Source organism: Daucus carota, chromosome 3, assembly GCF_001625215.2.
Source record: "Daucus carota subsp. sativus chromosome 3, DH1 v3.0, whole genome shotgun sequence".
NCBI lineage: Eukaryota > Viridiplantae > Streptophyta > Magnoliopsida > Apiales > Apiaceae > Daucus > Daucus carota.
The window spans coordinates 9639814-9654949 of record NC_030383.2 but is presented as its reverse complement, the minus strand read 5'-3'; the positions used below and the strand labels follow the sequence as shown (position 1 = coordinate 9654949).

Below are 15136 nucleotides of genomic sequence, written 5' to 3'. Positions count from 1 at the left end.
AATATGTATTAAGCAGTTGAAAAAAAGTATAAAAAAAAACGTAAAGGAATGAGAGAGATAAAGAGAGCATCAATATATATATATAAAGGAGGATGCGGGCGCCTCTAGAATTATTCGATTCAGTTTTCTGATTTTTCTTAAATTTCAGAGAGAAAATATAATTATAATTCAAAAAATCAAGTTTAAGAATTCTAAAATTGATACAATTCTTTTCTTATTGAATTCTAAAGATAATACAATTCTTTTCGTATTTAGTATTTCTTATTGAATTCCAAAGATGATACAATTCTATTCTTATTTGGTAATTCTAAAAGAAATAGAATTATATTTGTTCAAACTAACAATAAAACTTATAGTCTTATGTTATTAAAAAATTTCAAAGCATATATCTAACAAATAATTTTCTTAGAATAACAATTATAGAACAAATATAATTAAAATGTATAATTCTTATTTTCAAAAGTTATAAAGTTTATAATCTTATTTTATTAGTTTGTCTCAAATTGTATATCTAAAAAATTATAAAAACCTAACATCTTCCGGAATATCAAATTATCTAAACAGGTTCGCAGTGCTAAACTCACGTCGTTCCATAATGATCAAGAAGATAGCATCTCTATCATGAAAACATCTCTGAGATCTTCGCAACCTCATTCAAATAGTATGCATGAATTTACAACCAATCTCGATTTCGATTCAGTCTTATAATTTTTTTGACTTTCGAATAGAAAATAAAATTATAATTCAAAAAATCAAGTTCAAGGATCTTAAAGGTAATAAAATTCTTTTTCTATTGGATTCTAAAAATAATAAAATTCTTTTCTTATAATTTTATTAAATTTTGGATAGAAAATATAATTATAATTTAAAAAATCAAGTCCAAGGATTCCAAAAGTCAATACAATCCTTTTCTTTTTAAATTCTAAACTTATTTAGGATTCCTAATAGGAATATGATTATATTTATTTAAACTAACAATCATATATAAAATACAATTTATATTTAAGATTTGTAAGGTAATACGCACAATTTTTTTCCGATTTAGTCTTATAATTTTCTTAAATTTCGAATTAGAAAATAAAAGATTGTAAAGATAATAATCATTAAAAAAACTAATAGCAATAAAATTAGAACCATAAAAAAATAATAATTTTTAACTAATAAATAGGAATCATAAAATAAAAATAATTAACAAATAAAATAGGATGGTTTAAAAAAACAAATAAAATAGAATTTATAAAATAGGAATCATATATTGATTTTATGATAATGTAAATGATTCTTGATTAGTATTGTGTTTGACGGGTACGGGAGGCGATCCAAACTAATTTTTATCTCAGTAATAATAAATTTTCTATTACTATTATGTTTGACAAGGAAAGTGGCTACAATAAATTAATATTGTGTTTGACGGGCATGGGAGGCGGCCCAAACTAATTTTTATTTAGGTAATAATAAATTTCTATTAGTATTATGTTTGACAGGAAAGTGGCTAAAATAATTTTTTTTATCTATGTTATAATATATTTTTTTGTTAAAACAAGACCATGGTTCAACATAATTTTTATCCAATTATAATCTTTAATATTATCATAATTAGAATAATTTTTATTGGTATTGTGTTTGACAGTAAGGCGACTCAAACTAATATCTAAATTATACTCCCTCCGTCCCCTTTTTCATGTCCCTTTTGAAATTTTTTTTTTGTCCCTAATTACTAGTCCATTTCTCTTTTCAAAGCAACTTTTTGTATGTTTTTTCAAAATGTAACAACTTCCAATGTTTGACTAGCATATATATATACACAACTCTATCTAATTCATCACATTTATTAGGGATATGTATGAAAACAAGATATCCACCTAACATTTTCTTAAGATGCGTTATTTTTTCAAAAAGGACAAGTAAAAGGGGACGGAGGGAGTAATGTTTTGTTATTGGTATTGTGTTTGACAAGAGAGCGGCTTAAACTAATTTTGATCTAAATTATAATATTTAATTTTATTATAAAAATAATAATTATGGATTAATATTGTCTTTGACGGGAGGGGGTTCGAACTAATTTTATTATCAGTATTGTGTTTGACAGGATGACCACTTAAACAAATTTTTATACTAATTATAATACTTTTTTATTAGTGATATGTTTAACGGGAAGATGACTCAAAATAATTTTTATGTTATTATAATATTAATTTGTATCAAAATTTATAACGACGCCGCGAAGCGCGGCTTTTTTCACTACGACTTATAATAATACGAATAATCAGCATAAGAAAAATGAATAAAAATCAGATAATTTTATAAATACAAATAAAAAAATACAAATTAAGCAGGAGTATAAGCACACGCTAATACAAAACCATTCCTCAACACTAGCTGAAACGTTCGAGCAAGATCAGAAATGGCGAAAAAAGCAGTGTTAATAGGGTGCAATTACAAAGGCACAAAAGCTGAGCTCAAAGGCTGCATTAACGACGTCCGGCGAATGCACCGTTGTTTGATCGACCGGTACGGCTTTTCTGACGATGACATTTCCATTCTAATCGACACAGATAAATCTTCTACTCAACCTACCGGCAAAAACATCCGGAAAGCGCTCTCTAATCTCGTTCGATCCGCTTCTTCTGGCGACATTCTGTTCGTTCATTATAGCGGTCATGGCACGCGTCTTCCGGCTGAGACTGGGGAGGATGATGATACTGGTTATGATGAGTGCATTGTGCCAACTGATATGAATCTTATTGCGGGTGAGATTGAGTCGTTTGTTTTGTTGGTTTCTAAAGTTTTAATGGCGATATGTTTATATTGATCTTAGTGTAATTTATAAATTGCGTTTTATATGGTTGAGATTTGTGAATCTATTGAGATCAATTACGAGATATTGATATGAAAGATTAGAATGATTCTTGTTGTGTAAGCTTGTTTATACGTTGGGCACGGTGAGAAATGGCTTGGTGTATAATTTAGATTTTAGACTGTGGTGCAGAGGCGGAACCAGAAATTGAAATGACCCGGGACTAATACGTAGAATAATAATTATTTTGTTGGTTATTTGAATCCTTTCGCTGCTAATATAAAGAAATCTTCTAATTTTAAGGAAAACATGACTAAATTAGATATTATCAATAATTTTCTGGCTCGACCAGGTCTTCGACGTAGGTTAGCCTCCTGGTTCCACCCCGAGCTATATCTTGAGTTTTATGGAATTGGTAGTCATTAGGCAAATATTCTCTTAGTTATTTGGTGTTTTTTGGCTGATTCAGTAGTTGTGTGATATTATTCGACAGAGTTGTGTTATACAGTATGTTTTAACGTTACTGAAATGACTTGAACTGTGGAATTGCAAAAAAGAGTTGTCGAAATACAAACTTAAATGATCATAAGTATGTCATTTTGCTATTGTTATATCAGTCAAGTGTGTTTTCTTTAGTTTTGTGCTTTTCTTTTGATCTAATATGAATCTTCCTGTAAATTTTCTAATTCATGTGGCATTTGAGTAATAGTTTTGTGGCCAGAGAAATACTGATTTGTGATAAAAGACTTTAACATTCTGTTTAAAGCATATGATGCAATCCCAAAGGACGCTAAGAGAGAGTTTACGGATCGTATCTTGGTGGCTAACAATGTCTCAGAAATATATATAACAAATTTACATATTTGAACTAATATTTAACATTTTCTGCAGATGATGATTTCAAGGAGCTTGTAGACAGAGTACCTCGTGGATGTAGAATAACAATCGTATCAGATTCTTGCCACAGTGGTGGCCTCGTTCAAGATGTTGAAGAACAGATAGGAGAGAGCACTAATTCTTCTTCTGATAAGAAGGATGAGTCAAGTTCCGGTTTTAAGAACTTTTTGCATCGCACTGTGGATGATGCACTTGAATCTCGTGGAGTGCACCTCCCATCTGGACTCCGCCCTCATCGTGGACAGAAAGAAGATGTTGATGATGAAGAAGTTGACCTAGGATATGGGGATCGAGGCTACGTGAAGAGCAGATCCTTGCCCGTCTCTACCCTTGTAGACATACTCAAACAGCAAACTGGCAAAGATAATGTTGATGTTGGGAATCTGAGGCCAACCCTCTTTGATGTCTTTGGAGATGATGCAAGTCCCAAAGTCAAAAAGTTTATGAATTTTATTTTTGGCAAAGTTCAAAGTGGTGGTAATGGAGAAGGCGGAGGGGGATTAATGGGGATGGTGGGAGAATTCATCAAGAAAAAGCTCAATGACAACGACGAGGGCTATGCAAAACCTGCATTGGAGGCAAAGGTAGGTAGTAAGCAAGATGTTTACGCGGGAGCAAGCAAAAAGGCACTTCCAGAAGGTGGAGTCATGATAAGTGGTTGCCAAACTAACCAAACATCTGCTGATGCTAGCCCTTGTGGAAACTCTTCTGAAGCTTATGGCGCTCTCAGCAATGCAATTCAGGCCATAGTTAAAGCGAAAGGCGGGCATGTTACTAATCACGAGCTCGTTACCAAGGCCAGGGAAATGCTGAAGAAAGAGGGCTACACCCAGCGTCCTGGTCTTTACTGCGACGATCACTATGTGAACAGTAGTTTCATTTGTTAGTACATTTTACAATGAAGCAATTGCTCTGAGTTATTTTCATGACTGCTGATAAAATTGTAATGACCAACTGGTTTTGCTCTTTTCTTTCCCTTTGTTTTGTGTGGTTCAGTGGCTATAAGCTGTGTGGATTGTACCACCGTCAGTAGTACTGTGTTAAATTGTCACCTGTGGTGGTGATAAATTGATAAATGATAATGGCTTCAAGGCCTCCATTTTTTTCAAGTCAAACATAAACAATTATTGCCAGAAGCCTAGAATATTTTGGACAGGCTTGGTTCTGTTCAGCCCTGTTCCTGTATATTTGTGTTTTCCCTTTTGTCCCGTATCAAATTTTTTTATCACGATAAAACTGTTATATAATAATGTTGTTATTGGATAAAGGGTGATCAAAGTTTCATCTCTCACACACACAAAAAGATAAGTCATTATTATCATTAGTGATACAAAAACTAAATTTAAGTATTTTATTTTTGAAAGAAAACTAAATTTTAGTATTATTATTAAATTAATATAGCTATTAAAATTAAATAAAAATATAAGTTCCTTATACAAATAAATAGAAATGATATAGTAATAGTATTCCAATAATATATAAATGGATGCTTTAATATAAAAAATGGTAAATGAAATATAAAAAATAATATTTTAATATTTTTAATGATGTGTTTGTATTTAAATAAAAATTACAAACATATAATTATTAAATTAATTTTTTAATCATGAATTCAAAAATGATATTGAATAGATTTTTTTTTTTGAAAAAATATTGAATAGATTTTAAAATATTATTTAAAACAAAATTGAATAAAATATAATAGATTTAAAGTCCCACCACGATCACTACAAAAACTAAGAAGAGAACAATTAATATTAAGAAAAAAAATTAAGATTATGATGAACAATTACACATTTCAAAGTGTATATAAATTTTTTTTGATGAAATATACTTAGAAATCTACAAAAAATGTACAAGCCATTCAGAGCAAGTGCCTCAAATGATGTCCTACGTCATAATTTGAGACATTTGATTAAAAATATTGCTCCAACAGTGTCCAACAACAATGTCCTAGTCATGCCTTAAATGACAACTTCTCTAACCTTATTTTTAGGGCTCACCTACTGTTATCATTCTCTCTCTCTCCCCACTACTTTTCCCTCTACTTTATCATTCAAAATATTAATATTTTAATAATAGGACTTGTGGATAAGACCATCTCCAACCCATGACACCATTTTGGTGTAAAAACTACACCAATTTGGTGTGAAAATTACACCATCTAGGATTTTCACTCCAACCCATCAATACCATATCCTACACCAAAAAAGAATTTTTTACACATTAAATGGAATATTCTTCCTTTATTAAGTTATTTATATCAATATTGAATTTGTACTTAAATTTTAACATGTTTAAGAAACAAGGACCTATAATAATTATAAATTCATCAACCAATTAAAGAAGACAACTTAATTATATGAATTTATTGATATTTTCTATATAAGAATATAAATATATTGATATTTTGAAATAAATAAAAAAATATGAATTAAATAGTAAAAAAAAAGAAAGTAAAATGATTATAATTGGAAAACAAAAAATATAACATAAAAACAACTTTAATGAGATGCAGAAGGAATAAATTTGTTTACTTTAACAAATGTGAGGGTATAGTGGGCATTTTGAAAAACTCCAAATTTGGTGTAAAAATTACACCAAATCAATACTTGACACCAAATTTGGTGTCAACCAAATCATTTGGTGTCATTTTTACACCATTTTGGTGTTGGGTTGGAACAAGTTCTACACCAAATGTAACACCATTTTGGTGTTTTGGTGTTGCATTGGAGATGCTCACATACTTCTTATTAAATATATTTAATTCCCAAATTTTATGGTTTAGTTGATAGTGTTGCAAGTATTTAAAAAGAAGAATGGCAACGGTAACAAAAGCAAGGAACAGCAACGGACCAGTGGGTAATAGCAAAACGTTTAGCAAATCCGGCAAGAACAACGGCGAGGAAAGAAGGAATGGGGATCAAGAAGCAGGCAAGAAGGCGAAAGGAAGCTCATCACAAGACTCAACCAACGCTCACAGCGGAAATACTCAACATACAGAAGGTAATAAGAAGCTACAACTGGATAAAATCTTGAAACGCTGGTTTCTCGTTGATTACGATTTGGTGGGAGCAATTAACAAAGAGAATCACTCTTTGATACCCATGGCTGAAGCCAGGGTCAATTACCTAATCGGAATAGTACCGGATAAATTACTAACTGAAGGCATCAACGGGAAGGAAGAGGCTCTTTGGAGCATCCACGAGCTCCTATACAACAATGGGTGCTGGGAAAAGGCCAGTAATCTTGTAGTAGCAGATTATGATGGAAGTGAAAATGGGAACACTTCAGACCCAGTTCAACCTTTTTTTAACGCTTATGCACACCTCATTCACCCAAACACAAGGGTAGGAGCACTCAAAGGGAATAGAGAGGCAGTGCGCATGGCTTTAAATCAGATACATTACGGCTCTATTGAGGCTGCAAGATAGAGCTCAAAGGCAGGGGCAACTAGGGTTTCGGAAGAGGAAAAGGGGAAAAGTAGCACAAATTTGTCAATCAATCTCAATGCAGGTAAAAATACTAAAGGGGCACAATCAGGTAAGACGAATACCGAGGGAATCATAGGAGAGGATCCGCACCGAGGTAATTTGGCAGGGGATAATCGGAGCATAATACGAGACTTTATTAAAAGCTATTGCCACCTAATTGAGCCCTCAGTTTTTAAGGATGCCTTGGCAGGGAACGAGAAGGCTTTGGCTTTGGCTCTTGGTCAAATTCATCACAAAACTCTACCCCATAAGCCACTGCAAGGTATGGAATATTTGTCATTTAAAGATGCTTTAATTTCTCCTACCAAGTCAGGGGAGAAGGTCTCTCTCTTTAGCTCTATTGGTAATATCAAAGTTAGCTCCCCAAAATCATTGAAACTATCCAAAACTGTTTTCTTCACGGGGTTTGACACCATAACACATGCCAGAGAACTTTGGAAACTTTTCAAGCAAGAGATCAAAGTGGTTGATATAATCCTCCCTAGGAAAAGAGACCGTTACGGTAATAGGGTAGGTTTTCTGAAAACCTGGAGCAATGAGGATGCTCTAAAAGTTATCAATAAAATAAATGGAGTCAAATTGGGAAAAGGAACGCTGTACTTGGCACTAGCAAAGGAGCAGTCCAACAAGGCTTCTGCATCGGGTCATAGCCAGGGAGGAAAAGAGAAGTCGTCGCAATCACAACAAACCTCCCCAAAGCTGAGCTTTGAAAATGGCAATTCAGATATGAGAGAAGATCCCATTAAGACAGATCATGTGGTTGACCTGCCTATAAATGTGGACAATATCAAAGACCCAAAGTGCGAAAACAAAGCGAAGGGCCAGGTGATAGAGCTAAGTGTAAATGAAGACTTTGCGGAGGAACTGAAATGTTGTCTGTGCCTAATAACAGCGAAGCATGAAACGGTGGAAACGGTGGGCATGATTGTGGAAGGATTTGGTTTCAGGGATGTGACCATTAGAGGGATTTCAGGCAAGAAATTCCTAATGTATTTCGAAGATTTGGCTGATTGGAAGGATCTCGATATTGACTTCCTGAAAATAGGTTTTATGGAGGTAAGGGAGGTGACAAAGGAGGATCTAATCCCTATGAGAAAGGTGTGGATCGAACTCAGAGGACTCCCAATCATTGGATGGACGGAAGACAACTACATTAAGTTAGTCCAGGAATAGGGTGAAATCCTTCACTTTGGAAAAACTTTAGATGATGGAAGCTTTTATACAACCCCAAGGGTCATGATAGAAACGACGGTCTTAGAAACAATTGATGTCACTAGGACAATTATGCTTTCTGGGCACACTTTCATGATCTGAATAATGGAAATGGAAGTGCAAGAGGGTCAGGCTAATATTGTGGTTGATTCACACTCTGATGAGGAATTCTATGAGAAAGATATAACATCTCCGGAGAATGCAGAGCTAAAACGAACAGAGGTAAACTTGATGAGGGGAAATGATTGTGCAGTTACTGGCTCTGAAACAGTCATGGATAGGGTGAGTGAGGCTTGCAATCCAGAGGAAAGTGCAGATGGTTCACTCATAAATCCTATGACTCCAAGATATGGAAATGATACGCCTCAGTTCTGTGAGACGGAAGTAATACAGCCGATGCAAGAAATCCCTGAGCTCTCACAAGAGGAAGATGAACCTGAACAAATTCTGGCCACTAGGAATTGGAAGCCTAGGGAAATCGAATCATCGCTCTCTCAGCTCAGAAGTTTGAGTGACAATGAAGTTTCAGAGGTGGATAACTATACGGATGCTAAATTCGAGTCAGAGGATATACACCCGAGTATCCTAAAAGACCTGGAAAATCTAAAGGTACAGAGGAAGCGAGGTAGGCCGAGAAAACTTAGTTCCAAAGTAACCAACAAACATTTCAATGTCCCTCGGAAAAAGAAGGGAAGGGGTGAAGGGTTGAAGCAAATATCACACTAATTTTTAAATGAAGGGTTTGATGAGGCTGAGGCCATATTCGAAACAGGAGTGTTAATGGGTCTTCTTCCGTTGCAATCAAAGGAGAACTCGATCTCTCTTATACGAGAGAGGTTGCAGTAATGCTTTCGCTTGCCTCTAGTCATTAGTAGCGGTTATTATGAATACACAAGCTTATGTATCGTGGAATTTAAGGGGAGCAAATAATGTAGTCAGTAGGTTCCTGGTCAGAAACTTAGTGGGCTCTAGCAAACCGGCGCTGTTGTGTTTACAAGAAACAAAAAGTCTGGCATGGACGGATAAGTCAGTAAAAACTCTGGGCATGGGAAGTAGCATTGGATGGGCAGAGTTACCATCTCAGGGTCTCTCCGGGGGGGGGGGGGGGGTTATTGACGGTGTGGAATTCAGAGGTGTTCACAATACATGAAACTGTAAAATCAAGCAACTGGCTCATGATCAAGGGGCAATGCGAGGCGGATGGTAAGCATTTTTCTTGCATAAATGTATACTCTCCACAGGGTACTCAAAAGAAAAAGCAGTTATGGGATGAGCTAATCTCAATCATTCAGGAGGGGGTTTCACTAACACTTGTTCTGGGAGATTTCAATGCGGTGAGAAACCCATGTGAAAAGCAAAATTGCACTTTCAAAAAGATTGAGATCCAACTTTTCAATGATTTCATCCAGTCTTCAGGTTTGTTTGAAGTGCAACTGACGAATTCTGATTTTACTTGGTATGGTCAGGATCATAAGAAGAGTAAACTGGATAGATTTTTAGTTACTTCAGATTGGGTTCTAAATGGAAACTGAACAGCAGAGGCTTTGCACAGACAAAATTCAGACCATAGGCCGTTGGTACTTAAATGTGATCTGAGTAATTGGGGTCCAAGGCCGTTTAAGTTTTTTAACAGCTGGTTGGAGGAAGAGAATATGGTTACGCTTTTAAAAAATACGTGGGCAAATGGTAAAGGATTGTCACTAAGAGGTAAATTCAAAGGTCTGAAAATGATGGCGAAAGAATGGAGCAAAAAGAGGTATGGTTGTTTAGACGAACAAATCAAGCTCCTGGAATCCATTCAGGAAAAGGAGGGTGAAAACATGGGTTTTAACTCACCAGACATTTCGTGTAGTGAGAAACTTGCTCATCAGTATAAAGTCAAATGCGGGATGCTATGTCAAAAAGCGAGATTTAACTGGCAACTAAAAGGGGAACGAAATACAGGGTTTTTCCATAGAGCATTAGCCATTCGCAGAAGCTCAAATACTATTCATTGTGCTATTTCTAATGGGAAGTTCTTCTCATCGCCTGTGGAAATCAAAAGGATCTTTAAGCAGCATTTTGAGGAACTACTCTCCATGAAACATGAGAATAGAGTTTTTGATTTGCATCATGGTCTAATAACAAAACTTTCTCATTCTGAGATCCAGTTCCTGGTAAAAGATTTCACATTACCTGAAATTTTGGATGCTCTTTTTCACACATGTAACAACAAGGCCCTGGGGCCTGATGGTTTTAATGCCGGGGTTCTCAAATCTCTGTGGCCTGTAATGAAGGAAGAGGTCCTCTCTTTTTTCACCTCTTTCCATCATTCTGGCAGCTTACCGGCAGGGTATAATTCCTCGTTCATCTCCCTCATTCCAAAAAAGAAATCTCCAAGGCTGCCTTCTGATTTTAGGCCGATCAGTTTGATGAATACCTTAGTTAAACTCCTTTCGAAAGTTTTGGCTAGGAGACTCTCGAAAGTGATGAATACTCTTGTCGGGCAATCACAATCAGCTTTCATTAAGGGGAGGCAGATATCAGACAGTATAATATCCGCCAGCGAAGTGATTCACTCAATCCAGACCAAGCAAACAAAGGGAGTGGTCCTAAAAATTGATTTTGAGAAGGCCTTCGACAGTGTCCGTTGGGATTTCCTGTTTCAAGTTCTAGATCGTATGGATTTTCCCCAGCAGTGGATCACTTGGATCACTGGAATTTCCAGCTCTTCTCGCATATCCGTACTTGTTAATGGAGCACCTACAGCGGAGTTTGTCCCCACTAGGGGGCTTCGGCAAGGCGACCCACTGTCACCACTCCTATTTAATCTGGTCGGGGAAGTTTTCTCGAGATCAGTAGACAAGGCAAAAGACTTGAACATTCTGAAAGGTGTAACACTACCACGATGTCAATCTCAAATAACACACTTACAGTTTGCGGATGACGTGGTTATGTTTCTTGATGCTGAGGAAAATGCGATATTGGGGGCCAAAAGAGTGTTACAATGCTTTCAGGTAATTTCTGGCCTTAAGATAAATTTTATGAAGAGTTGTCTATATGGGTACTCTCAGGAAGGAAGTCGTATAGCATCATGGGCAGCAATGTTAGGATGCAGTGCGGGGAAAGGTTCTCTGGCTTACTTGGGAGCCTTGTTAGGCTCTTCTCCTTCTTCTCTTAAATTTTGGGAGCCTCTGATTAGGAAAATTCAAGCGAAAATCAATTCTTTAGACGCTTCATCGATCTCCATAGCAGGTTGGACTGTCATTCTTCAAGCTGTTATTGACAATCTCCCTTCTTATTGGATGAACCTATTCAAAATACCAGAAGGTGTGCTAAAGTAGGTGGAGTCAATTAGGAGAAGATTTTTATGGGGATACAAGCAGAACTCCAAACGTAAACTACACCTCCTAGCATGGAACAAAATCTGCAAACCAAGATCACAGGGTGGACTGGGAATTGCTTCTATGAAGTTGAGGAACTCTGCAATGCTCTCGCGTTGGTGGGGGAAAGCTTATAGTCAGAGAAATAGTGGGTGGAATAAATTTCTATCTGATCGATATGGCCCAACTTGGAAGTATGATCTGGGCTCGATTGATGTTAAGAGATGTTCTCCTATTGTTAGAGGACTGATCAATCTCAAATCAAACCCGATTGTAGCTCCGCTTTTCAGTAGCTCGAATTTTAAGTGGCGTGTTATGAGTGGAGATTTGGTGATGTTCAGGGAAGATTGGTGGATAAGTGATAAGTCTTTAAAGGCAAAGTTCCCTGATTTGTATTTGTGTTCCTCAATTAGTCACATGTCAGTAAAAAACTTTCTATCCATCTGGAATAGTGATGATGCAGAATCCTCTCTTTGGACTTCTAATCCTACGCAGGTCCAGTTAGCATCAATAAGAGTACTCAGCGGCTTACTGGAGAATGTCATCTTGAGAGAAGGTGTGGACACAATGGTGTGGTCTATTGGGAACAAGGAGTTTAACACCAAGAATGCATATCAGCTTATGGAACATTCAATGAATCCAACTAGGTTTTGTGATAACTCTCAGGACATAGATTGGCTTTATATTTGGAAGATCCAAGTACCTCCGAAAATCTCCGTTTTCCTCTGGAAAATTTTATGGCATATTCTTCCAACTCGTGTGTTTCTGGCTGCTCGCATAAAAAATTTGCCAAAATCATGTCCCTGGTGTAATTCAGATCAGGAAACGTTGACTCATTTGATGTGGGATTGTGAACTATCAAGTTGGGCTTGGAGTTTCATCAGTAAGTGGTGGAGTGTGAATTTCTCAGGTCTTTTTTCCAATAGTTTCTCGTTATTAAAACTGCTAAGAATGTTTCACAAACGACAAATACAACGAGTTTGGCATCTTGTTATCTCTGCTACTTCGTGGTCCATATGGCTAGCACGGAATGAGGTTATCTTCCGTAATGTATGGATTAAGAAACCTGAGCTAGAGGAGCTCATATTTCGGAGGGTTTCTTTATGGGGTTCCTCGCTTGATTTCTTTAAATGTGGAAATACGCCACTATGGCGAGTTAATCCTCAAGGAGCTCTGGCTTTATATTTTCATAAAGCGTCCACTAAGTATTGAGATTTTCTTAGATGCTCCTTTGACTTTATCTGTGAGGCTCGTGGAATTTATTCACCATATCAGGTTGGTAAGGGTGGTATCGGGGTAGTCGTTAAAGATACAGTTGGGAAAATTCATTACATTTTCTCAGGTCCTGTTGTTACCCATGTTCAGTTGGAAGCGGAAATCATTGCTATTCTGCATCTGGTATTGTGGATTGCTTCCAATTATGGGCATTCAAAGCGCAGTGTAATATGTTCAGATTCGATCAGGGCGGTAAATGCTGTTAATCATGGAGTGCATGTAGAATTCCCTCATTTATCTCTATCTGATGGTGCACAGAGATGTATTCACTCCAACATTTTCATCCAGTTTGTCCCAGAAGAATTAAATTCAAATGCTCTTTCTTTGGCAAGCTCAGGACTACATAGACCTGCTATGTCTGAAAATTGGCCCTCTCAAGGTCCAGTTATTTATAATAAAAGTACAGTTACCACTGTCCAAGTCCTATAGGGGATGGGCTGTGTGTTCAGAGTTTCCTGGCTACTAGCAGACCTAAGATGTCTATCTTGTCAAAAGTTTTACAGCACCTGACGGACATCGAAATTATTTTGTGGTCACCCGAGCATATCTTCATTCTTGATTTGGCCAGACTGTTCTCCGTGCAATAGTTTTAAAATTTGAACTGTTGCTATACCCAAGTCTCAACAGTGCTTATCTTCCACATTCTATTTAAATAGCCAAGCCAGAGTTTTTTCTCTTTTCACCTCTTTCTACTATACCTGCCCTATCTTCTCACCCATGGAACTCATTTGGGAGGCTCCTAAAGATGGTTATGTTAAGATTAATGTCCACTATGTCTCGGTTGCTGAACCACTACCCAATGGCAACACTAACAGTGTTGCAGCACTCATCAGGAATGCTAAGGGTAAGAATCTCTGGATGGCTTTCGGCCCAATGCCTGGTCGCTCTGAAGAACAAGCCATCCTCACGGCCATCCAGGCGGCATGCATTGAAGCACTCAAGCAAGATCTTGATTTGTCGCATATTGAAACTGAGAACCAACAGGTGTATGAAACCATTCGCATTCAAGAGGACATCTTCTTGGATGATGATCAGCTTGAGTTCTACGGTATGTTCAATACCATCCATGTCAACAACTTCAAGGCAGGTTCTACACAGAGAAAGATTGCATGCATTCCACTAGGGGTGTGCATTCGGTTCGGTTAACCGAAAACTGTACCGAATAACCGAAATAATTTCGGTTCGGTTAACCGAAATTTAAATTTCGGTTCGGTTTTCGGTAGCCAAATTCTGATATTTCGGTTTTTCGGTTATTTAACCGCGGTTAACCGAAAACCGAACAGTTAACCGAATTTTTTTATACTTTACAAAAAAAATAGTATTTATATTAATAATATATATACATTATAAAGCTCCTGACTTGATGCAGCATCAAAATCTATATATTTATATTACTGTAGTCTGTATATGCATTACTGTACTACTTGTTAACAGGCTTATTATTGCCTTATCAGCATCAACTGTCGGGGGTAGTATATTATTGAACACTCTGTTTTGACTCTGAATAATTTCATTTTTATCAAATTGTTTTGGTTAGTTCTGCATTTCTTGTTGCAATGGAACAGAACAATTTTGGCTGTTATTTTCATATTTTTTTTATATATCATTTAAGAATTTCGGTTAATAAATTCGGTTTTCGGTTTTAACCGAAATTTAAAATTCGGTTCGGTTATAAACCGAAATTAATTCGGTTCGGTTTTCGGTAGCGATTTTTTGTAAACTTCGGTTTCGGTTAATCGAAAAAAAATTCGGTTTCGGTTTCGGTTAACCGAATGCACAGCCCTACATTCCACCACACATGAACAGTGCTGCTTAGTTTTTGTCATCTTATGGCTTAAACAATGCGAAGGTGTTCACTAAGACCTCGAAAATGGCGGGGGACCTTCACTTCTACTTGGAGAGGGACATGGGAAGGACCCTCCCACTGCCCTTCCTCGATCTGATTCCAGATTTAGGGGACGGCGAAGTGGAGGATGCCTTACCTCCTCGTCCTTCTAAGAGGCAGAAGCTTGGGGGATCATCTGAACTGCATGAGGTGCGGTTTAGTAGCCCTGTTGTTGTTCCCAGTGTGGCTGCTGCACCTGTGAACCATGTTGGTC

At 36.7% G+C, this 15136-nt stretch overlaps 1 protein-coding gene across 1 annotated transcript; it reads left to right on the top strand.

Annotated features, from left to right (window-relative positions):
- The first annotated feature begins 2404 nt into the window (after window positions 1–2404).
- LOC108213419 (metacaspase-4) lies at window positions 2405–4659 on the top strand. Its single transcript, XM_017385208.2, has 2 exons — window positions 2405–2750; window positions 3689–4659. Exons 1-2 carry the CDS (start codon window positions 2405–2407, stop codon window positions 4579–4581), a joined length of 1239 nt encoding a protein of 412 aa, XP_017240697.1. The 3' UTR covers window positions 4582–4659.
- The last annotated feature ends 10477 nt before the right edge of the window (window positions 4660–15136 follow it).

Excerpts from the sequence above, each read along its gene's own strand:
- LOC108213419 (XM_017385208.2), top strand. The coding sequence starts at position 2,405 with ATGGCGAAAAAAGCAGTGTTAATAGGGTGCAATTACAAAGGCACAAAA. Across the intron at positions 2,751-3,688 it reads TGATATGAATCTTATTGCGG|ATGATGATTTCAAGGAGCTT; the intron begins GTGAGATTGAGT and ends CATTTTCTGCAG.